The sequence below is a fragment of the Pseudozyma flocculosa genome (assembly GCF_000417875.1).
Source record: "Pseudozyma flocculosa PF-1 unplaced genomic scaffold scaffold00027, whole genome shotgun sequence".
NCBI classification, from domain to species: Eukaryota; Fungi; Basidiomycota; class Ustilaginomycetes; order Ustilaginales; family Ustilaginaceae; genus Pseudozyma; species Pseudozyma flocculosa.
Window position 1 is genome coordinate 222429 of NW_006920895.1, and position 21300 is coordinate 243728.

Here is a 21300-nt window from a genome sequence, read left to right on the forward strand (position 1 = left end):
CAGCGTATATGCCAGACACGGACCGAGTGGGACGAGCTGCGATTGATGGGATCCTCTTTCGAGGCAGAAGAGGCCGTTGGCCCTGGAGCTGGGCGCGCTGCAGGGGGTGGCTGTTGCTCGCGTGGTGCGAACGGGCCTGCGTGACGGGCAGCTGCCAAAAGTGCGGGGGGGGGGCGAGGCAGGCAAGCAGGCCGGCAGGCAGGCGAGCAGGTCAGGGTGCAGGTGGCGCGGCCTCCACACGGCGCCCTGCCTTTGGGGGTTTTGGGTGGGTGCCGCTCACACCTTTCCCGACAGCCACCACTCACCACGACGGCGCTGCTCCTCGCCACCACCACCCTGACTGCGCTCACCATTCACTCACCCTCTGCCATCGCCAGCCATCATGGCCCTCCTCGACGCAGATGCGCTCCTCGCGCTCATCACTTCCCTCCTCCCGCCCTCGCACTCGGGCGAGGCGGACGCCACGCCGATGCTCCACAGCCCCGCCGATGCTCTCGCCCTCCTCGTCCACGCCATCATGTCCCGCCTCGACTTCCGCCTAGTCGGCCTCGGCGACTCGGACCGCCTCCCCTCTTCCTCCAGCTCGCGTCCCGCAGGTGCAGGCGCAGATGCCGACACTCGCCAGCCTTCACCCGCCAACCGCCTCCCGCCGGCCTGGAACCGTGGCGCACCCGAGGCCTACGGCTTCCGCTACCGCCACGACCAGTCGTCGCTCGACTACCTCATCAAGCTCACCAAGATGGGCGACAGGGTCGTCGTCAACGGCCTCGCCCTGCAGGGTAACCAGACTTCCACCCTCACGGTGCCCCTCGCAGACTACTTTTCCACCTCCTTCTTCCCCGCCCAGCTCGGCGGCGAGGGCAGCAGAGGCAGCGGCGACCAACCCGCTGCCCAGCTCAGGGGCGCCTTTACCTCGCCCTCGCGCTGCAACGACCTTATACTGGCGTTCAAGAACACCATTGTCGTACCCCTCGTCCCCAACCTGCAGAAAGAGGGATTCCAGGCCACGTCGAACAGCCGCAGCGACCAACAGCACCCGTCGTCCAGCCAGGGTCCGCGCCCAGGCAGCGGCAGCGGCAGCGCACAGCCATCCCAACCGCGACCGCCCTACTTTTCGGAGCCAGACGACCCATCGCTCCCCTCGATGCCCTTCCGCAACCCGCTCGTCGTGGGCGACCGCGATCTGGACCCACTCGGCGGAGCCCTTCCCTCGCTCCCATCGCCATTCGGCGGTCGTCAGGGCGGTCCCAGCGGCGGATTTGGCGGCGGCGGCGTGCCATCGCCCTTCCCGCGCGGACCCGGCGGCATGGGCATCCCCGACACGGGCGGCGGGATGTATGTCGGGCCTAACCATCCCATGTTCCGAGACCGCTTCCAGGGCGGAGGTGGCGGCGGCGGTGCGGGCATCGGCGGTGGAATCGTGCCTCCGGGAGCGAGATACGACCCCATCGGCCCCGGCGGTATGGGCATGGGCATCCCCAGGCCGGGCCCTAGGGGCCCCGACGTGGGCGGGCCGCTACCGCAGCCAGGTACCAGGAGAGACGGCGAGCCGGACTGGGACGAGCTGAGGCCGCCGGGCAACAATGTGAGTCGCGCTGGTGGTGGGGTGTTGCCAAGCCAAGCAGCGGAGAGCGTCGAGCTGAGCTAGTCTACTCTCCCTTGCCACCCGTCGCGCCTTCCTCCCAGAACGGATACGACAACATGTTCATGTGATGATGGGCTTCGATCCACCGGCGATAGTCCGGACATATCAAGTACGCAGCAATCGCAATCAGTCCATCATCTCGACATCGGAGCAGACTTGGCCTCGAACTCGAATGACACCATGGCGGTAGGACTTATCTCGGGAGGCCGATGCGCGTCTCTCTGGCTTCCCATCTTGGCGGTCGACCAACCGACTGATGCTCCGCTCGAATGCAGCCTGACTACCCAGTGGTGCGACGGAGCAAATACTGTGGCTCGAGACTGCATCGCACCGGGGACTCGTGACGCCCTAACGATCCAGGAGCGCTATCTGTTGGAGGAATATGACGCGGCCGAGTGATGCGACGACCGAGGCGAATGCTTGTCTGGCGCTGCTCTCTATCCGACCGATGCCTGTGGGAACGGGATGGAAGGGTGGGTCGCAGTGTTGACGAGGAAGAGGGCAATGCCCAGTCGAGAGCTCGACAAGGTGGTGCAGCAGCAGGAGGCAGTAGCCATCCTTCGGAGCCGAGAAATGCCAGGCACCCCTTGCCCTCGTAGAGACGCGAGAACGCGCGCGCGAAAAATCGAGGCCGGGCGAAGCTGGGCAGGCTAGGTCTGCCTCGCCCGGCCGCCGCTGCCAACCAACACACAAACACCGGCCGGCCCAGAGGCCAGGCACGCCCAGCTGCCTGGGCCAAGGCTGGCGCGCAGGCCCGCCAGCCCCCCACCTTTGCGGACAACAACACCAAGTTGGCGAGGGCGCGCATAGGCTCCCTCTTTCACATCCACGCCACCATCCCTCGATCTCGCCTCCTCCGGTCTGGTCCCTCAAGCAGCAGCAGCAACGCCTCACCATCGCAGCAAGAACCACGCACACCTTTCCTCAATCCTCCTCGAAACCGTCCGACACAACCACACCCGCCATGCCGCCTCGACGGGCAGCCGCTGCCTCATCGGCGTCCGCCGTCAACAGAGCGCGCGACTCGACCGCTTCCACCAGCAGCGCCACACGTTCCACCCGCTCATCCCGCGCCTCCACGGCATCAACCGCGGCCGCAGCACCCGCACCAGAGATCGCCCCTGCCGCCCCTACGTCGACGACAGCAAGGAGGTCCACAAGACGCTCCAGCGCAGCCGCTTCCGCCACCGCGGCGCCCGCTGCTCCAACCTCGAAGCCGGCTTCCGCGGCACGGTCGCGCGGTAGAAAGGCGGCCGTGATTGAGAGCGAATCGGAGGAAGAGGAGGAGGACGACGAGGACGACGAAGAGGGCGATGAGGAAGAGGACGACCAAGAGGACGAGGACGAGGAAGGTTCGGAAGAGGACGACGAGTCCGAAGAAGAAGAGGAGGAGGAGGAGGAGGAGGTCGTCAAGCCGCGCTCAAGAGGGCGTGCCGCAGCGCCGGCATCCTCTCGCAAGTCTGCACAGCCTGCACCGGCTGCCAAGAAGGCGGCGGCACCCGCCCGGGCGGCGCGCGGCACCAAGCGCGTGCTCAACAGCGATGCAGAGGACAGCGAGCAGTCGTCGGACGAAGAGGACGAGGCCGACCGCACCCTCTCGGACGAGGCCGACGCCGACGAGGTAGAAAAGTCGCTCCTCCTCGACGCCGCCCCAATGCAGCCCGGCGCCACCGCGGCTGCAGCTTCCGCCGGCGAGGACGACGACAGCGAGGCAGAAACCGAAGACTCGTTGACGCCGCCGCCAAAGCGCAAGCGTCCCTCTCCCGAGCCGACCGCAGCCGCGGCCGCGCCCAAGTCAGAGCCAGCACACAAGCAGCAGCCGGCCGTGGAGCAGGGCAGCGACGACGAATCGGACAGCTCCGAGGCCTCGTTCAAGGAGGCCGAGCCGGGCGTCTCGCCGGGCGAGGGCGGCTACGACGACGAAGCAGCAGCTGCCGACGGCGTCGAGACCACGCCGAAGCAGGGCAGCCCCACCGCCGCCGTCCTGCAGCAGGCGACCGCGGCGGCGGCCGCCACCACGCCGCCCAAGCCCGCCGGCCCGCTCAAGCGCCTCATCATCCACAAGATGGTGCTCAACAACTTCAAGTCGTACGCCGGCCGTCAGGAGATCGGGCCGTTCCACAAGTCGTTTTCGAGCGTCGTCGGCCCCAACGGCAGCGGCAAGAGCAACGTCATCGACTCGCTGCTGTTCGTGTTTGGCTGGAGGGCGAACAAGATGCGCCAGGGCAAGCTGAGCGAGCTGATCCACAACAGCGCCGGCCGCGAGAACCTGCCCAACTGCAGCGTCGAGGTGTGGTTCCGCGAGATCGTCGACCTGCCCGGCGAGGCGTACAAGGTGGTGCCCAACAGCAAGCTCGTTGTGTCGCGCACCGCGTTCCGCAACAATGCGTCGCAGTACTCGATCAATGGCCGCAAGTCGACGTTCACCGAAGTGACGACGCTGCTCAAGGGCCGCGGCATCGACCTCGACCACAAGCGCTTCCTCATCCTCCAGGGCGAGGTCGAGAGCATCGCCCAGATGCCGCCCAAGGCCAAGAACGAGCATGAAGAGGGCCTGCTCGAGTACCTCGAGGACATCATCGGCACCAGCGAGTTCAAAGTGCCCATCGAGGAGCAGGCCAAGCTCGTCGACGAGGCCAACGAGCGCAGGGCCGAGAAGTTGGCGCGCTTGAAGATCGTCCAGAAGGAGAAGGACGCGCTCGAGGTGAGTTTGGTGTGGCAGCGGCGGGACCCGGCGCGACAATTAGGACGTAGAAGAGGCGTCGGATGCTGACCATCGAACGCCCGCGGCGATCGCGCGTCTCTCCTACGCCACCGCACTTCGCAGTCCAAGAAACGCCAGGCGGAAGAGTACCTGCGCGACCAAAACGAGCTGACGCAGCGGCAGTCGGCGCTGTGGCAGGTGTACATCCTCGAGTGCCGCGACCAGATGAGCGTGGCGTCGCAGGCGATCGAGTCGCTGCGCGCGCGCATCGCCGAGGAGACCGAGAAGCACGCCGGCTCCAAGGCCGAGATCGAGGCGCTGGAAAAGGAGTACGAGGCCGTCGTCCAGGACTACGAGGCCATCGCCAAGAGCGCCGACAAGGTCATCAAGGAGCTCGCCAAGTACGAAAAGGAGGACGTCCAGCTGCAGGAGAAGCGCAAGCACCTCGAGACCAAGCGCAAGAAGTGCACCAAGAGCGTCGCCGAGGACAAGCACGCGGCGTCCGAGGCGCGCTCGACGGCGAGCAACTCGACCGAGGAGATCGAAAAGGTGTCGGCCGAGCTGGCCCGCCTCGAGGCGTCGCTCGAAAAGGAGGAGGCCGAGCTGGAGCGCGTGCGCGACTCGCTCAAGGAAAAGACGCAGGGCTTCAGCGCGGCCATCGAGAAGAAGCAAAAGGAGCTGCAGCCGTGGGTGGCCAAGGTCAGCGAAAAGGCGGCCGCCCGCGACGTTGCCCGCGAGGAGCGCGACCTGCTCGACGGCCGCTCGGCGCAGATCGAGAAGAGCATCGACGAGGCCAAGGAGGCGCTGCGCAACCTCGAGCTCGACAACGAGAGCAAGGGCGCCGAGGTCGAGAACCTCAAGCAGGAGCGCAAGGACCTGGCCAAGAAGATCGCCTCGAGCGAGAGGCAGCTCGCCGACATGCGCACCCAGGAGGCAGAGCTGCGCAAGAAGGCCGGCGCGGCCCGCAGCAAGGCCGACGAGGCCAAGGCCTCGGTCACGGCCAACCGCTCGCGCGGTGACGTCCTGTCGAGCCTCACGCGCCAGGCCGAGCTCGGCATGATCAAGGGCTTCCACGGCCGCCTCGGCAACCTGGGCACCATCGACGACCGCTACGACGTCGCCATCAGCACCGCCTGCCCCGGCCTCAACAACATCGTCGTCGAGACCGTCGAGACGGGCCAGGCGTGCATCGAGCACCTGCGCAAGAACAACCTCGGCCGCGGCAACTTCATCGTGCTCAACAGCCTCGGCATCTCCAAGGCGGCGCTGGCGCCCATCGACACGCCCGAGGACGTGCCGCGCCTCTTCGACCTGGTCAAGCCGCGCGACGAGCGCTTCGCCGCCGCCTTCTACCACCAGCTGCGCGACACGCTCGTGGCCAAGGACCTCGCGCACGCCAACCGCATCGCCTACGGCGCCAAGCGCTGGCGCGTCGTCACTCTCGACGGCCAGCTGATCGACAAGAGCGGCACCATGTCCGGCGGCGGCAACCGCGTCTCGCGCGGCGCCATGAGCTCCAAGCTGGCTGCCGACGACGTGTCGCCGGAGCAGCTGCAGCGCATGGAGCGCGACCGCGACGCCGCCGAGGAGATGCTGCGCGGCCAGCTGACGTCGATCCTCACCGTCGAGCAGATGCTCGACGACCACCGGCGCCGCGCGCCGCAGATCGACATGGCGCTCGACAAGATCGGCATGGACCTGGGCATCGGCGAGAAGCGCGTCGCCGAGGCCAAGCAGCGCGTCGCCGAGCTCAAGGCGCAGAGCAAGCCCGACGCCGCCGACGCCAAGCGCATCGCCGAGCTCGACAAGCAGATCGCCGCCTTTGACAAGGACATTGCCAAGCTGTCGGAGAAGACCGAGGCCATCGAGGCCGACATTGCCGCGCTCCAGGAAAAGATCCTCGAGGCGGGCGGCGTGGCGCTGCGGATGCAGAAGAGCAAGGTCGACGGCATCAAGGAGATGCTCGACCTGAGCTCGGAGCGCATCACCAAGGCCGAGGTGGCCAAGTCCAAGGCCGAAAAGGACGTCAAGAAGCTCGAGGCGGCCATGGCGCGCAACCAGCAGCAGCTCGACGAGCTCGAGCGCGAGGTCGAGGAGCTGATGCAGACCATCGAGGCCAAGACGCGCGCGGCCGAGAGCGTGCGCGCCAAGGTCGCCGAGGCGCAGGACGTCATGGAGACCAAGCAGGAGGAGCGCGACGACATCAAGGCGCAGCTCGACGAGCGCTCCGAGTCGGTCAACGCCTTCCGCGCCCTCGAGATGGAGATCAAGCAGAAGCTCGAGGACAACGAGCGCTCGCTCCACGACAACGAGAAGCGCCTCAAGCACTGGCAGGACAAGCACGCCCAGCTCACCCTCCACGAGATCGACGGCGATGACGAGGAGGACGACGACGAGGGCGAGGGCGAGCAGGACGGCGCCGGCGAGGCCAAGAAGAAGCGGGCCAGCGACGACGACGGCCAGGACCAGGACCAGGATGACAACGATGACGACGACGAGGGCCCGCTCGAGCTGCAAGAGTACCCCGAGGACGAGCTGCGCGCCATCGACAAGGAAAGCATCAAGGCCGAGATTGTCGTCTACGAGGAAAAGGTGGCCAAGGGCCAGGGCAACCTCTCGGTGCTGGCCGAGTACCGCAAGCGCGAGGGCGAGTTTCTTCAGCGGGCGCGGGACCTCGAGGCGACAACCGAGGAGCGCGACTCGGCCAAGCGGCGGTACGACGACCTTCGCAAGCAGCGGCTCGAGAACTTCATGGCCGGCTTCGGCGTCATCACGGCCAAGCTCAAGGAGATGTACCAGACCATCACGCTGGGCGGCAACGCCGAGCTCGAGCTCGTCGACAGCCTCGACCCGTTCTCGGAGGGCATCATCTTCAGCGTGATGCCGCCCAAGAAGAGCTGGAAGAACATCAGCAACCTCTCGGGCGGCGAAAAGACGCTGTCGTCGCTGGCGCTCGTGTTTGCGCTGCACGTCTTCAAGCCGACGCCGCTCTACGTCATGGACGAGATTGACGCCGCGCTCGACTTCCGCAACGTCAGCATCGTGGCCAACCTGATCAAGGAGCGCACCAAGGGCGCGCAGTTCATCATCATCTCGCTGCGCAACAACATGTTTGAGCTGAGCAGCCGCCTTGTTGGCGTGTACAAGACGGCCAACTGCACCAAGAGCATCGCCATCGACAACCGCGAGCTCGGCGCGGACGAGCAGCAGCAGCAGCAAGCGGCGGCGGCGGCAGCGGCCAGGGACAACAAGGAAAACGAGCAGGGTCTGAGGCACAGCCAGAGCATGATGTCGTTCAAAACTCCGGCCAGGGCCGGGCCTGGTGGCTTGGGCTTGGGCGGCGCGGGTGCGGGTGGATTGGGTCGGATGTCGACGGCGGGTATGGCGACGGGCGTGCAGGCCAAGAGATTCGTCAGCCTCGCCACGCCCTCCGTCGCCCACCAGCAGCACCCTCAGCAGCAGCAGAAGAGACCGCCGGTCCTCTCGCAGATCTGATCTGTCCCCCCCGTCCCCTCGGCCCTCGGCCCTCGATCTCGTCCGCCCGCTGTATCACTGCCCGTTCCGTCGTCTTGTATCCGCCCCGCCTCCCCTCGTCCTCGTATACCCTCCCTCTCTTCCTCTTTCTGGGCCGTCGTTGTCGTCGTGTCACTCAAAGACTGACAATTGCATGTACCACTATTCCCTCCCTCTTTCCCTCTCTCCCCCTCTGTCTCTCTTGGATTCAAGCCCTGTGTTGTCTAATCCCGATTCCGCGTATCCCCCTTTTCGGCCTTGGGATCAGCTCCGTCGCCACCTCCGGGCCGTCGGATGGCACCACGTACGAGTTCCTCGACCCTCTTTTCCTCGTCATCCCACAGCTTTGCGAAGCCGGCCCCACCATCCTCGAGGAGCCATGCGGGCAGCGTGGGCCGTACGATCCTGCCGGCGCGGTAGAGTTCTCCACCCATGAGCGGACGACGGATGGAATGGCGCGTCGCTTGCTTCTTTGACACGTTTTCCTGGCCCCCTCGATCCCGGACCCTGGATGGGGGTGCGTCCGGATGCGATGGCGAAGAGATGCGGTGCAGGAAATCGGCGTCGCTCTCTACCCTCTTGACGCTCGCCCACACCAGCGAGTTGGAGGCCGTCGCTGGACTCTGAGTCAGTAGCCAGATGAGGGGCCAGAGCGTCAGCACAAAGATGTACCGAAGCACACGGCGGGCCTGCACCAGCATCGTCGTGATCGTGTCGACCAAGGAGGAGGAGGAGGAGGAAGACGAGGAGGTGGCGGAGGGAAGGTTGTGCAGTGTCGCCAGAGAGGCCTCGGTCTTTGCGTCGCGCCGTCGTCGTCTTGTCGTGTATGGTGTGGCGGTGGATGACGCGCCACTGCCGCTGCCGCCGCCGCCGACGCTGCCTGTGGCACGACGTCGCGGATCAATGGCCGCGCTGAGCTTGGCGCGGGGGTCTGCGCCACTCGCGGTCGCATCCTCCCCTCGCTCGGTGCCGTCCTCGCCCATGCCATCGTCATTCTCTCCATCGCCCTCGCCCTCTCCATCGCCCTCGCCCTCGCCCTCGCCGTCGTCGTCGTCGTCGTCGTCGTCGGGGTAGAGGCCGGTCTCGCTGCTCTGCCGGGAGGGCAGGAGAAAGGCGAGGATGTCGTTGTTGCGCTCAAAGCCGGTGGTGATGCAGATGGTCGAGATGTTGCTCCTCCTCGTGCCCATCCGCGCCGCGCTGCCGTCGACGGGCCTGGGGCGCGACGAGGCCGCCGTGGCGGCCGACGGGTCGATGCCGGGCAGCTTGTCGCGCGGCCGCGCATCTGCCTCGGCGAGGAGGTGCAGCCTGCGCTGCAGCTCGCGCATCAGCGCAAACCAGCGCAGCGAGGTGGCGCCGTGGATGCGCCACGGCTCGACGCCCGAGAGCAGGTAGGACTTGGACGAGGGGTCCTCGACGATGGCGTCAAACGAGTGGGCGCCGGCACCGTACCAGGGCGAGATGGTCGAGATGATGCGGATGTCGCGCTCGGGCGGGAGGAGGAGGAGGCTGGGGAGGAGGGCGTTTACCAGGTGGAAGCGTGCGAGGACCTCCTGGACGTAGGCGCGTTCGTATCGCGGGTGGCGGGTCGAGGGCCGTACATCCTGGCCGAACGAGTAGATGGTCTCCTCCGAGGGGAGGAAGAGGAGGATGTCAATGCGCCTGGGCCCACCCTTTCCGCCGCCGCTGGGGCCGAGGGTGGTGGGGTCGCCCTGGTTCCACTTTGCGGCGAAGCGCGAGACCGAGTCGAGGTCGGCGAGGTCGCACTTTTCGGCGTAGATGAGCTCGTTGTTGGTGCTGCTGCGTAGGAGGGATACGAGCTGGAGGACGCGCGGGGAGCGGAGGTCGGGCGTGAGTGCAATGATCTGTGCGCCGCGGTGCGCGAGCGACGAGAGGGTGACTACGCCGAGCGAGGAAAAGGCGCCCGAGGCGACGAGGACGACGCGGCCGTGCAGGTCGCGCAAGGTGGACGGACCGGCGGCGGCGAGTGCCGAGTCGTTGCGCTGAGCCTTTCCCCCGTCCTTGTCATTGCGTGCAGCGCTCGAGGATGAGGACGAGGAAGAGGAAGGTTCGGGGTGGGGAGCAGCCTCTTCGATGTCGAGGAGCTTTGGGCCTGCTGACCAGGTCTTGAGGAAGCTGGTGGCGACGAGTGCGGCGGCGATTGATGCGTAGTACTCTGATGGTACGCGCGAGGACACCCATTCTGCGAGAAAGTGTACGGGCATGGGCGGCGACGGAGGCGATGGCGGCGTCGGCGTGAAGGACGAGGTGGTGGTGGTGGTGGTGGTGGTGGTTGCCAAGAGGGAGTGAGCGAAGCGGTGCGGTTGGGTTGAGAAGAAGTGGGTGCGTGGGTGGCCCCTGCGCCCGAGCCAAATTTCCTCGCAGCTGAGCGGCGGCCAGACCCTGGGCCATGGTACGGCCCTCTGAGCCGACGTCCTTCTCGACCCTCGACCACCACCACCTTCCCCACCACCACCATCACCGTACCTCCCTCGCCTTTTCACCCGACTCTGGCCACCGCACCACGCTGCCAGAGCGCGGTGCACCGCCGCAATGCCATCCCCATCGCCGTCCACATCTTCGTCCTCGTTTTCCTTTGCCGCTTCCTCGTCGTCCCCGTCCCTCTCGCCCGCCCCGACCTCGCTCTCGCCACCGGGCCCACCCACCTTGCACCACCAGGACCCCGCGATCGCATCCTTCCAAGATGCACACGCCCTCGCTCAGAGACACATACCCGCTTCCTCGTCGCTCTCTTCCGCCATGGCAGCATACCGAGCCTACCGACACGACGTCCGCACTCCCGTCCTGAGCACCTACCACATCCTCGGCTTCATCTCGTCGGGCACCTACGGACGCGTATACAAGGCAAGGCTACGCTCACCACCGCCGCCACAAGCTCCCACACGCCCAACGCGCCCAGCCACGCCCGCATCCCTACGCGGCGCATCCCCCGCACCACCGGCCCTGCACGGCGACGCTGCTTCCCACACCGCACCCGCCACTCCCGCCTCCATGGCAAACCCACAGACGCCCTCAAACGACCCTGCCGTTGCTGCCGCTGCTGCTGCTGCCGCCGCCGCCGCCGCAGCCGCCGCCTCTGCCTCTGCCTCGAACGCAGGCCAGATCTACGCCATCAAAAAGTTCAAGCCCGACAGCAAAGAGTCCGAGGCGTCCCAGTACACGGGCATCAGCCAGAGCGCCATGCGCGAAATCGCCCTCAACCGCGAGCTGCACCACGTCAACGTCGTCTCGCTCTTCGAGGTCCGCCTCGAGGACAAGAGCATCTACATGGTTTTCGAGTACGCAGAGCACGACCTCCTCCAGCTCATCCACCACCACTCGGCCGTCCTCCGCGCCCCCATCGGCGTCGCCGTCCTCAAGAGCATCCTCTGGCAGCTCCTCAACGGCGTCGCCTACCTCCACCGCAACTGGGTCCTCCACCGCGACCTCAAGCCCGCAAACATCCTCGTCACCAGCAACGGCGTCGTCAAGATTGGCGACCTCGGCCTCGCACGCCTCTACTCGCAGCCCCTCCAGAGCCTCTACACCGGCGACAAGGTCGTCGTCACCATCTGGTACCGCGCTCCCGAGCTCCTCCTCGGCGCGCGCCACTACACGACCGCCATCGACGTCTGGGCCGTCGGCTGCATCTGGGGAGAGCTCCTCGCGCTGCGCCCCATGTTCAAGGGCGAAGAGGCCAAGATGGACCCAAAGACCAAGGCGGCGCCCTTCCAGACGTGAGTTTCGGTCGCCAGACTGGGTCGCGGTCGCATTCGGCGCCATCGTCAGACGCTGACCCTTGCTACCGCCCCCTTGCGTGTCCGGCTCTTCGCTGCTTGGCATCCCTCACAGGGATCAGCTCAAGCGCATCGTCGAGATCCTCGGCTCGCCGTCCAAGGAGCGCTGGCCCGCCATCGAGACGATGCCCGACTACAAGGGCTGGTGGCCGCACCTGCGCCTCGACAACTACCCGAAAAACCTGCACACGTGGTATGCCAACCGCGCGCGCTCCCATGGCGGCTTCGAGCTGTTTGACACGCTGCTCCAATACGACCCGACCAAGCGGCTCACGGCGTCCGAGGCGCTGCAGCACCCCTGGCTCAACGAGGAGCCGCTGCCCACGCTCAACGCGTTTGCCTCGCTCGCCAAGCCCAACAACACCTACCCGACGCGCCGGGTCATCCACGACGACCTCGACCCAAAGATGAAGAGCTCAGCGCTGCCCCCTCCCCACGCGCCTCCGCCCCTCCCGCCGCTCCACACCGCCCCGCCATCGGCAGCAGCGGCGGCCGCGGCCGCGGCGGGGCATGGGCTGACCTCGGCCCTGCATCCCTCATCGCGCGCGGGGTCGGACAGCACTACTCGCGCGCCAACTCGGGCATCAATACGGGAACGGGCGGCACGGGCACCGTCTCCCGCGGCGGGTCCACCGGCGGCGGCGGCGGCGGTGGTGGTGGTGGAGAGACGATGAATCAGCCGCCCAACATTACCGTTACCGCGGTGGGCTCGGCGGGCCATACGGGTCCGCCCACGGCGTCTTCGTCATCGCATACCGGCGGCGGCGGCGGTACGGCTGCACCTTCCGCAGCTGCAGCTGCAGCCGCTTCGGCGACGGCGACAGCGGCGGCGGCCAAGGGAGGTATGGTGGGAGCAGCCACGGCCAATGCGAGTGCGAGCCGGGCAAAACGACAGAAGCTCGCGTGATGGCATCGGGGTGGGGCGGTGCGGAGCGGCGCGAGATGCCCGGGAGGGGGGCGGGAAAAAGGAATCGACCAGACAGACACATTTGTACCACCACCATCATTCGCCATTTTGTATCAAGACCAGCATCAGCATCAGCATCAACACCAGCATCAGGACCGGGGGGGCGGGCCAATCAGGGATCAGCACGGCACTCGACGAGCGAGCGAGGGAGCGAGGTGGGTGGGTTGTGGAGGAATTGAGCAACGGAACGACACACGCCGTTGGGCACATCGATACGAGACGCGGGACTGGCAGGGACTAGCACGAGACGAGACGAGACGAGACGAGATGAGGAGTGGAGAGGGAGGGGGGAAGGGGTGCGGGTTGGGGGCTGTAATGAAGAGGGGAGGGGGGTGGGGAGGATCTATCTCCTCCTCCTTCTCCTCTGATACAAGAAGGTGAGGGGGGACGGAAGAGGTCAGAAGTGGGTGGAAAGAAAAGAGGCTATAGACTTTGAAGGAAAGAGAAGAGAAGAGGAAGAAGAGGGTGGTGAGGGGTCGTTGTTGTTGTTGTACAGGACATACAGACGAACAGATGAAGGAGGAGAAGAAGAGAGGAGGAGGGAGTGATAGGACGGTCGAGTAAGGGGGAGGAAGGGGATAGGGAGGGGGGGAGGCGGGATGCGAGCGTACGCCGCCCGCACGCACGCTGGCGCCTTAGAAGAGATAGTAAAACATGTACCGGGGGCTCAGCCGTCCGTCCTCGTCCCCGTCTAGCAGCGAGGGAGACGAGGGACCGATGCCGGTCGAAAGGAAAGGAGCAGGAGGAGAGCCAAGGGGGAGAGAGGGAGCGAGAGCGAGGGTCGACATGCAGATCGCGCGGGCTCCAGAGGATGGACGGTCGAGGCCGCCGCCAGCCAGCAAGGCGCGCATCACCGCCGGTCGCCGTTCCTCTCGCGGTCGCGATGCCCGCCGCCGCCGCCGCCGCCACCTCCGCCAAAGTCGACGGCGCGCGGCTTTGGCCCGGTGCTGCCGGCCGTGTTGGGATGCTTGACGCGGTACTCTGCCAGGATGCAGACGTGGTCCGAGGGGAAGTGGGCGTTTGGGAAGCCCACGACCTTGCTCAGGTAGCCGCGGTCGACTTCGCCCAGCAGGCCCGTGACGGCGAGCGCGTTGGTGTTGTACCACATGTAGTCGATGATGCCGACGTAGTTGGGCGTGTAGTTGGTAAAGGGCAGCTCGCCGACGTTGGCGTAGGCGCTCTTGAGCTGGTAGGCGTGGCTGAGGCCCTCGGCCGTGTAGTTGCCGTAGACGTGGTCCATAAAGTCCTCGTGGTCGCCGCCGACACCGCCGCCGCTGAGGTACTCGTAGACGCCGCTCTGGGGCACCGAATTGAAGTCGCCGCAGATGATCGTGGGGATCTGGTTGCCCTCGGTGTACTTGGGCGCCGGCGGGAACCCCTCGGCGACGTTGAGCTTGGGCGGCAGCTTGGCGAAGCGGTTGCCAATCTTCTCGAGCTCGTCCATCATCATGGCCACCTGCACCAGCTTGACGTCGCGGAACTCGGGGTCCCAGTGGATGTGGACGTTGACGACGATGATGCGCGAGCCGCTCTCGCGGTTCTCGAGCAGCGCCACGACGGCGATGTTATCCTTTGTCATGACGCGGTTGAACATGTCCTCGGTCTTCTTAAAGTCGGGCCGCTGGAGGGCGATCTGGTTGAACTCGATGAGCTGCTTCTCGATGAGCTGGTACTTGTTCGACTTGAAAAAGGTGGCGCAGCCGTCGACGTGGCGCTTTTCCTCGTCGCGCATCGTCCGCGCCCGCGACTTGGGCCAGAAGACGCCCTCGTAGTCCTGCTGCGACAGGTGGTGGAGGAAGTAGTCCTCGTACTGCTCCATGTCGACCTCCTGGAGGCAGCACACGTCGGCGCTGTAGCTCATCACCTCCTGCAGGATAAACTCCTTGCGGTACTCCCACGACAGCGCCCAGCTGGGCGTGTAGCCGTACATGCTGGCGGTGGCGTATCGGTCGCACAGCACGTTGTACGAGAGCACGTTGAACGACTCGGTGGGCGCGGCGGGCTCCGAGGCGTCGCGCTGCTGCGCCGGCACGTCGGGCTCGATGCTGATCCACTCGCGCTCCGGCGGCGGCAGCGGCACGGGGCACGAGTCGCGCAGGTAGGCGATGACGGCCTGCGTCCCCTCGCGCTGCGCCAGCGTCCGCAGGTTCTCGTTGAGCGGGTTGCCCTCGATGCCGAGCGTCTCGAGCTGGTGCAGCGTGCCCAGCTCCGGCGGCAGCGTGACGAGGTTGTTGTCAAAGAGGAACAGCTCGCGCAGGCTGGTCAGCATGCCCAGCTCCGGCGGGATCGATATGAGCTTGTTGCCCGACGCGTCGAGCACCGTCAGGTTCTTGAGCTTGACAATCTCCGACGAGATCGTCGACAGCGCGTTGTGGTTGATGAAGAGCGAGGTGAGGAACGAGTAGCGGAACACCTCGTTGGCCACGTTCTTGAGGCTGAGGCCGCCCATGTCGATCGTCGTCCACGTCTGCTTGGCCTTGGAGTCTGCCGCTCCATTGGCCGCCGACGACGACGATCCGCCCTTGTGGCTGCCGCTGCCGCCCGCCTCGCCGTTGCTGCCGTTGACGCCGCCGTCGTCGGTCGCGGCCACCGATGCGCCGCCTCCGCCTCCACCGCCGGCCGCCGTCTCCTTCTTGGCGACAAACAGGCCGTTGGCCGCCGCGCTGGCCGGCACGTGGATGCCCTTGTTCGGGTCCTGAATTGTGACGGCCGAGCTCGTCGCGCTCCGGGCCGCCAGCGCCGCTGCTCGTGCGTGGTGGTGCGGCGAGGACGACTGCCGCGAGATCTGGACGGGTTCGACGAGGTCAAACGAGAGGGGACGAGACGGGGGAGAGCGAGGTCAGTGGGAGGCTCGTTTTCTGGCCCCCAGAGGGGCGCGATCGTGTCCAGGCCGCTACGAACCTCTGCTTTGTGCAGCTGTTGCTGCCAGTGCGGGGAGTGGGCGGCCGCGTTGGACGCGCTAGAAGACGCGAGGTGGTTCTGCGAAGGGTGAAGGGTGGCCGGTGATGCAAGATGGGAGAGGCCGTGCGGGCCGTGTGCCGAATGGTGGTGGTGGTGGCTGCTCGAGAGGCCACCGTAGGCGGGCGATGAGGGTGGGCCGGCATTGTTGGCGGAGGCAGTGCTCGAGTGGCCCAGGCTGCCGGGCAACGACGACAGCGACGGGTTCTGCTGGTGCGAGTGGTGGGCGTGGTGCTGGGAGCGCGGTGGCCATCCGGAGCCGGGGAGGGGGAAGCGGCCTACGGGATTGAAGCCGGCGGAGCCGCTGGGGCCAAAGGCTCCGGCCTGGTTCTGCTGTGCCGAGGAGCCTTGGCCGCCGCCCGAGAGGGGCCCTCCACCATGACTGCCGGACTGGTGGTGGTGGGAGTTGAGGTAGAGGAAGGCGGGTGGCGAAGGAGCCGGGGAGGGAGAGGGGGAGGGGTACATGTATCCGGACTCGAGCAGGGTTGGTTGGCGTGGTGCAAGGCGGGAGCTAGAGTAGGGAGGATGCGAGGCGAGGTGGCCGAAGTCGTGCTGATGCGGGTGCCGGTGCAGGTGCTGGTGCAGGTGCTGGCAAGTAGTTGAAGGGAAGGGAGCTGGCGAGGTAGGTTCGGGCGGGAGAAGCGAATACGTCGGATGGCGGAGGGTTCGAGGGACGGGGCTCGAGACCAAGCATGTTCCTCTTCTGGGGGAGAAGCGAACGACGTCGGCGTTTGGTGGGCTGCGCGATGGGAGGGGTGAGGTGTCGCGCGGTGCAGGCGGGACCGAGAGGCGCAGAGGAGAGAGGAAGCGGATCAGGAGACTGCCCAGCGCATGGGGATCGGCGGCCAAGCAATCGCCGGAGGAGGGATGGAGTCGCGCGGCCGGCAGTGGTAGGACAAGAGCAGTGGGCGGCGGGAGGGTGCACCGATCGAGAGCGGCGCGGCGAGCAGGCGGAGACCAGGCACGGGGAATGAAGGTGTGGTGATGGTCGCGATGGAGAGGCGTGTACGAGTGTGAGGGTGTGTGTGGCTCTGCGCGCGGTGGACAGCAGAGAGATGGCGGTGGTGGTGGCGGTGGCGACGAGACGCGGCGATGGACTGGCGCGATGAGCCGTGGCTGACGAGTGTTGTGGGTTGCTGTGCGGGCGTTGTTGCAGGTGAGGTCAGGCAGGATGCTCGGAGTGCTGTGCAATCAAAGTTGAAGGTGATGGGCGGGCGGGACGGTGATGGTGGTGAGGGCCGGTGCGAGGGCGGTAGCGGTGCGATGCCGTGTCAGAGTGTCGGGCAGTCGGTCAGTCGGTCGGTCAGTCGGTCGGTTGGTCGGTCGGGCTGGCGTGGCTGCCTGGCTGCCTGGCTGCCCGCCTGCTTGCCTGCCCGCCTGCTCGCCTGCCCGCCTGCCAGATTGGCGCGAGTTGCGTGTGGAGAGAGGCCCTCTGAGGCTTCTGCCGGTGACTCTGCGCGGCCCCCGCTACCTGGGGCGCAAACCCTCGAATCTCGGCACCGACTGCCAGCACGCCACGTCGCCCAACGATCACGGCCCGCCGCTCTGGCTCAGCAGCAGCATCATCCTCGCCCGCCGCACCCTCCGCCTTGGGCCATCCATCAAGGGTCACGTCGCAAGACTTGGCCAGATTAGGGTCGCCTGGCTAGGCTACTGTATGTAGGCTCGATTCGGCTCCTCGTCACTCGACCATTCTGCTCAAGCTCCCGCGGCTGCTGCCGCTGTTACGCTCAGTGCGACGCAGGACCTTCTGACCCCAGCCATCGATGCCGGGCCGTCTGACGTGGTGCGCAGTGGGCGGGCGTGATCCCAGCCAGGCGGCGTCGTTAGCGGACTGCCATGCGCCCATCTTCATTCCAGCATCGTGGCCGCGACCGGTCAGCAGGCAGGCCAACCCGCGCGGACCGACGCACAGCCTCCTTTGGGCGTCTAGAGCATACAGGCTCAGCCAGCGCGCACTCGCTTGCGTGTGCCCTGTCTGCCGCGCCTTGGTATCGACGCTGGAGGCGGTGGTCGCCCGATGTTGGGGAATCGGAAAATGGAGCCCGATGCACGTTCTTTTCTCCCGCCGGCTCCCGAAGAAAGGCCAGGGCCAGGCGTGGAAGGGTGTGGAAGGTCGTCGTGGAGAAAAGAGGCCGGACGGCCTGGCTGCCTGGCTGCCTGCTGCCTGCTGCCTCCGCCCGCCGCCGCCTCCGGCCTCGGTAGAAGTTTGCAGCAGGCGCTCGAAAGAAGAAAGCAACCAGCCCAGCCCCCGGCCACTGCGCAAAGCCAGGCCAGGCCAGGCCAGGCCAGGCCGCGCACAGAGGGGCAGGCTGGCGGGAGAAGCGTCTGGAAGCAACACCGGCTGCTGCGCTCAGCCAACCCGCACACAGGCGGCCCTGGTGCTGGCCGTCGGGGCCAGCCCCATTTATTCCTGGCCAGGTGGCAACCTCTATCTACGTTCTCCTCCTCATCTTTGACCACCACCACCACCGACTCGTTCGCACCGCACTCGCACTCGTCTGCTTCATACCCTTCAGTGCACCGCTACCGCCACACTTCACCCCTCGCGAGTCTCCACCCGCTGTTCCCTGACGAACCCGCTTCCCCATCACCGCCACTACCACCCGCACAACTCACGCCATCATGTCCAACACCGAGACCTTCGGCTTCGTGAGTAGCAGGCTGGCTCGCCCGCGCGCGCTGCGTCCCGGCCCTCTTTGGAAGACGATACGAGCATCGACCCGCTGACGCTTGTGTTTCCGCTGCCCTGTCGGACACCGCTTTCCCCCAACCTCGCAGGCCGCCGACATCAGCCAGCTTCTGGACCTGATCATCAACACGTTCTACTCGAACAAGGAGATTTTCCTGCGTGAGCTCATCTCCAACGCCTCGGATGCGCTCGACAAGGTGCGCTACTCGGCCCTCACCGACCCGAGCGTGCTCGAGACGGAAAAGGACCTCTACATCCGCATCACGCCCGACAAGGAAAACAACTGCCTCATCATCCGCGACACGGGCATCGGCATGACCAAGGCCGACCTCGTCAACAACATCGGCACCATCGCCAAGTCCGGCACCAAGGCCTTCATGGAGGCCCTCAGCTCCGGCGCCGACATCTCGATGATCGGCCAGTTCGGCGTCGGCTTCTACTCGGCCTACCTCGTCGCCGACAAGGTCCAGGTCATCACCAAAAACAACGACGACGAGCAGTACATTTGGGAGAGCGCCGCCGGCGGCACCTTCACCATCACCCAGGACACGGTCAACCCGTCTCTGGGACGCGGCACCGAGATGCGCCTCTTCCTCAAGGAGGACCAGATGGAGTACATCGAGGAGAAGCGCATCAAGGAGATTGTCAAGAAGCACTCCGAGTTTATCTCGTACCCGATCCAGCTCGTCGTGACCAAGGAGGTCGAGAAGGAGGTCGAGGAGGACGACGCCGAGGAGGCGGCCGAGGGCGACGACAAGAAGGCCAAGATCGAGGAGGTCGACGACGAGGACAAGAAGAAGAAGACCAAGAAGGTCAAGGAGATGCAGACCGAGCAGGAGGAGCTCAACAAGACCAAGCCCCTCTGGACGCGCGAGCCCAAGCAGATCACCGCCGACGAGTACTCGGCCTTCTACAAGTCGCTCTCCAACGACTGGGAGGACCACCTGGCCGTCAAGCACTTTTCGGTCGAGGGCCAGCTCGAGTTCAAGGCGCTCCTCTTCATCCCCAAGCGCGCCCCCTTTGACCTCTTCGAGACCAAGAAGAAGCGCAACAACATCAAGCTCTACGTGCGCCGCGTCTTTATCATGGACGACTGCGAGGACATCATCCCCGAGTACCTCAACTTTGTCAAGGGCATCGTCGACTCCGAGGACCTGCCGCTCAACATCTCGCGCGAGACGCTGCAGCAAAACAAGATCCTCAAGGTGATCCGCAAGAACGTCGTCAAGAAGACGCTCGAGATGATTTCCGAGATCGCCGAGGACAAGGACAACTTTGCCAAGTTCTACGAGGCGTTTGGCAAGAACCTCAAGCTCGGCATCCACGAGGACGCCACCAACCGCAACAAGCTGGCCGAGTTCCTGCGCTTCCACTCGACCAAGTCGGGCGACGAGATGACGAGCCTCAAGGACTACATCACGCGCATGCCCCAGGACGGCAAGAACAACTCGATCTTCTACCTGACGGGCGAGTCGCTGGCGTCGATCCGCGACTCTCCGTTCCTGGAGCGCCTCAAGAAGAAGGGCCTCGAGGTGCTGCTGATGGTGGACCCGATCGACGAGTACGCCGTGACGCAGCTCAAGGAGTTTGACGGCAAGAAGCTGGTGTGCGTCTCCAAGGAGGGCCTCGAGCTCGAAGACACCGAGGAGGAGAAGAAGAAGCAGGAGGAGGACGCCAAGTCGTGCGAGGACCTGTGCAAGACGGTCAAGGAGATCCTGGGCGACAAGGTCGAGAAGGTCGTCGTCTCGAACCGCATCGTGGGCTCGCCGTGCGTGCTGGTGACCAACACGTTTGGCTGGTCGGCCAACATGGAGCGCATCATGAAGGCGCAGGCGCTGCGCGACTCGAGCATGTCGCAGTACATGGCGGCCAAGAAGACGCTCGAGCTCAACCCGTCGAACCCGATTGTCAAGGAGCTGGCGGCCAAGTCTGCGCAGGACAAGAACGACACGACGGTGCGCGACCTGACGGTGCTCCTCTACGAGACGGCGCTGCTGACGTCGGGCTTCACGCTCGAGCAGCCCCACGACTTTGCCAACCGCCTGTACAAGCTCATCTCGCTCGGCCTGTCGATTGACGACGCCGGCCTCGAGGGCGCCGACGAGGGCGACAAGGAGGCGGCCACCGAGGAGGTCGCCGGCGAGTCGGCCATGGAGAGCATCGACTGAGCGCGCCGGCGGCGTCTGTCGGTTCGAAAAAGGTGTCGCCGCGGCAGAGTCCGAGTGGTCGACCGTGGCTTTCCCCCCCTACCTAGCCTCTTAGCCCCCTCCTCCCGGCCTCGCCCCTTCCCCCCCGTGTATATCTAGTTTTCTGTTCCTTGCAAGCGAAGACATCGACCAGTCCCAACGCAGCGTAGGATCCGATGGAGTGTGGGCGTGTGGACGAGTGGCAGCGATGGAAGCAAGACGAGGGTGCGGATGTCGAGGTGATGGTTGGTGGCGGTAGGGCAAGGGGTGAAGGATGGAAGCCGCGTCACGACTGCGAGGGACGGGGAGGAGGCGTTGCTTGGCCAGGCTGGCTTGGCTTTGACGGAAGAGAGCGACCAGAGGGACCTGCGCGCATGTCGCACGTCCGGAGGTGCAGCGGCAGGCAGGCAGGCAGGCGGAGGCAGACGGGCAAGGTTGCGCGAGAGGAGTACATACAGGCAGGCTGAGGAGGGAGGCAGGAGCTGAACCAGGCTGCGTGGGCAAGGGGGGGGGGGGGGGCTCATGCTCCTGGCTGCGGCGTGGGCCGGCCTGCTGTGGTGTCTGTGGCATGCATATGATGCATCGACGCAGGCCGAGATCGACGTACGACCGACGCGATGCGGCCATAGCCAAGCCTAAGGTCCGCAAATAGACGAAGCGCAAGCAGGAAGCTCAAGGCGAGACGTAGTTAGAGCAGAGTAAGTGGCCAGCAGCCGCGTCTGGCCGTACGTCTCCTTGCCTGGCTGCCTGGCTGCCTGGCTGCTGCTGGTCTAGAAGGGTCGCGCCTTCGATCCTCGGGACGATGCTTGGCTTCCGCTTCCGCTTCAGCTTGAGTTTCGTG

General features: G+C 65.9%; 6 protein-coding genes across 6 annotated transcripts; 4 read left to right on the plus strand and 2 right to left on the minus strand.

The window, feature by feature from the left end:
* Positions 1-382: 382 nt before the first annotated feature.
* On the plus strand, positions 383-1713 carry PFL1_06566 (uncharacterized protein; the record flags this gene model as incomplete). Its single annotated transcript, XM_007884109.1, has 2 exons — positions 383-1585; positions 1687-1713. The coding sequence occupies 2 exons, from the start codon at positions 383-385 to the stop codon at positions 1711-1713; spliced, it is 1230 nt and encodes a 409-aa protein (XP_007882300.1).
* Positions 1714-2609: 896 nt separating this feature from the next.
* PFL1_06567 (uncharacterized protein) lies at positions 2610-7844 on the plus strand (the record flags this gene model as incomplete). The annotated part of the gene is made up of 2 exons (XM_007884110.1): positions 2610-4349; positions 4473-7844. The coding sequence occupies 2 exons, from the start codon at positions 2610-2612 to the stop codon at positions 7842-7844; spliced, it is 5112 nt and encodes a 1703-aa protein (XP_007882301.1).
* Positions 7845-8086: 242 nt separating this feature from the next.
* On the minus strand, positions 8087-10084 carry PFL1_06568 (uncharacterized protein; the record flags this gene model as incomplete). Its single annotated transcript, XM_007884111.1, has 1 exon — positions 8087-10084. One exon carries the CDS (start codon positions 10082-10084, stop codon positions 8087-8089), a length of 1998 nt encoding a protein of 665 aa, XP_007882302.1.
* Positions 10085-10619: 535 nt separating this feature from the next.
* PFL1_06569 (uncharacterized protein) lies at positions 10620-12563 on the plus strand (the record flags this gene model as incomplete). Its single annotated transcript, XM_007884112.1, has 3 exons — positions 10620-11596; positions 11712-12036; positions 12216-12563. 3 exons carry the CDS (start codon positions 10620-10622, stop codon positions 12561-12563), a joined length of 1650 nt encoding a protein of 549 aa, XP_007882303.1.
* A 910-nt stretch (positions 12564-13473) lies between these two features.
* Positions 13474-16046, minus strand: PFL1_06570 (uncharacterized protein; the record flags this gene model as incomplete). Its single annotated transcript, XM_007884113.1, has 2 exons — positions 13474-15408; positions 15525-16046. The coding sequence occupies 2 exons, from the start codon at positions 16044-16046 to the stop codon at positions 13474-13476; spliced, it is 2457 nt and encodes an 818-aa protein (XP_007882304.1).
* A 2160-nt stretch (positions 16047-18206) lies between these two features.
* PFL1_06571 (uncharacterized protein) lies at positions 18207-20441 on the plus strand (the record flags this gene model as incomplete). Its single annotated transcript, XM_007884114.1, has 2 exons — positions 18207-18233; positions 18363-20441. 2 exons carry the CDS (start codon positions 18207-18209, stop codon positions 20439-20441), a joined length of 2106 nt encoding a protein of 701 aa, XP_007882305.1.
* Between the last annotated feature and the right edge of the window lie 859 nt (positions 20442-21300).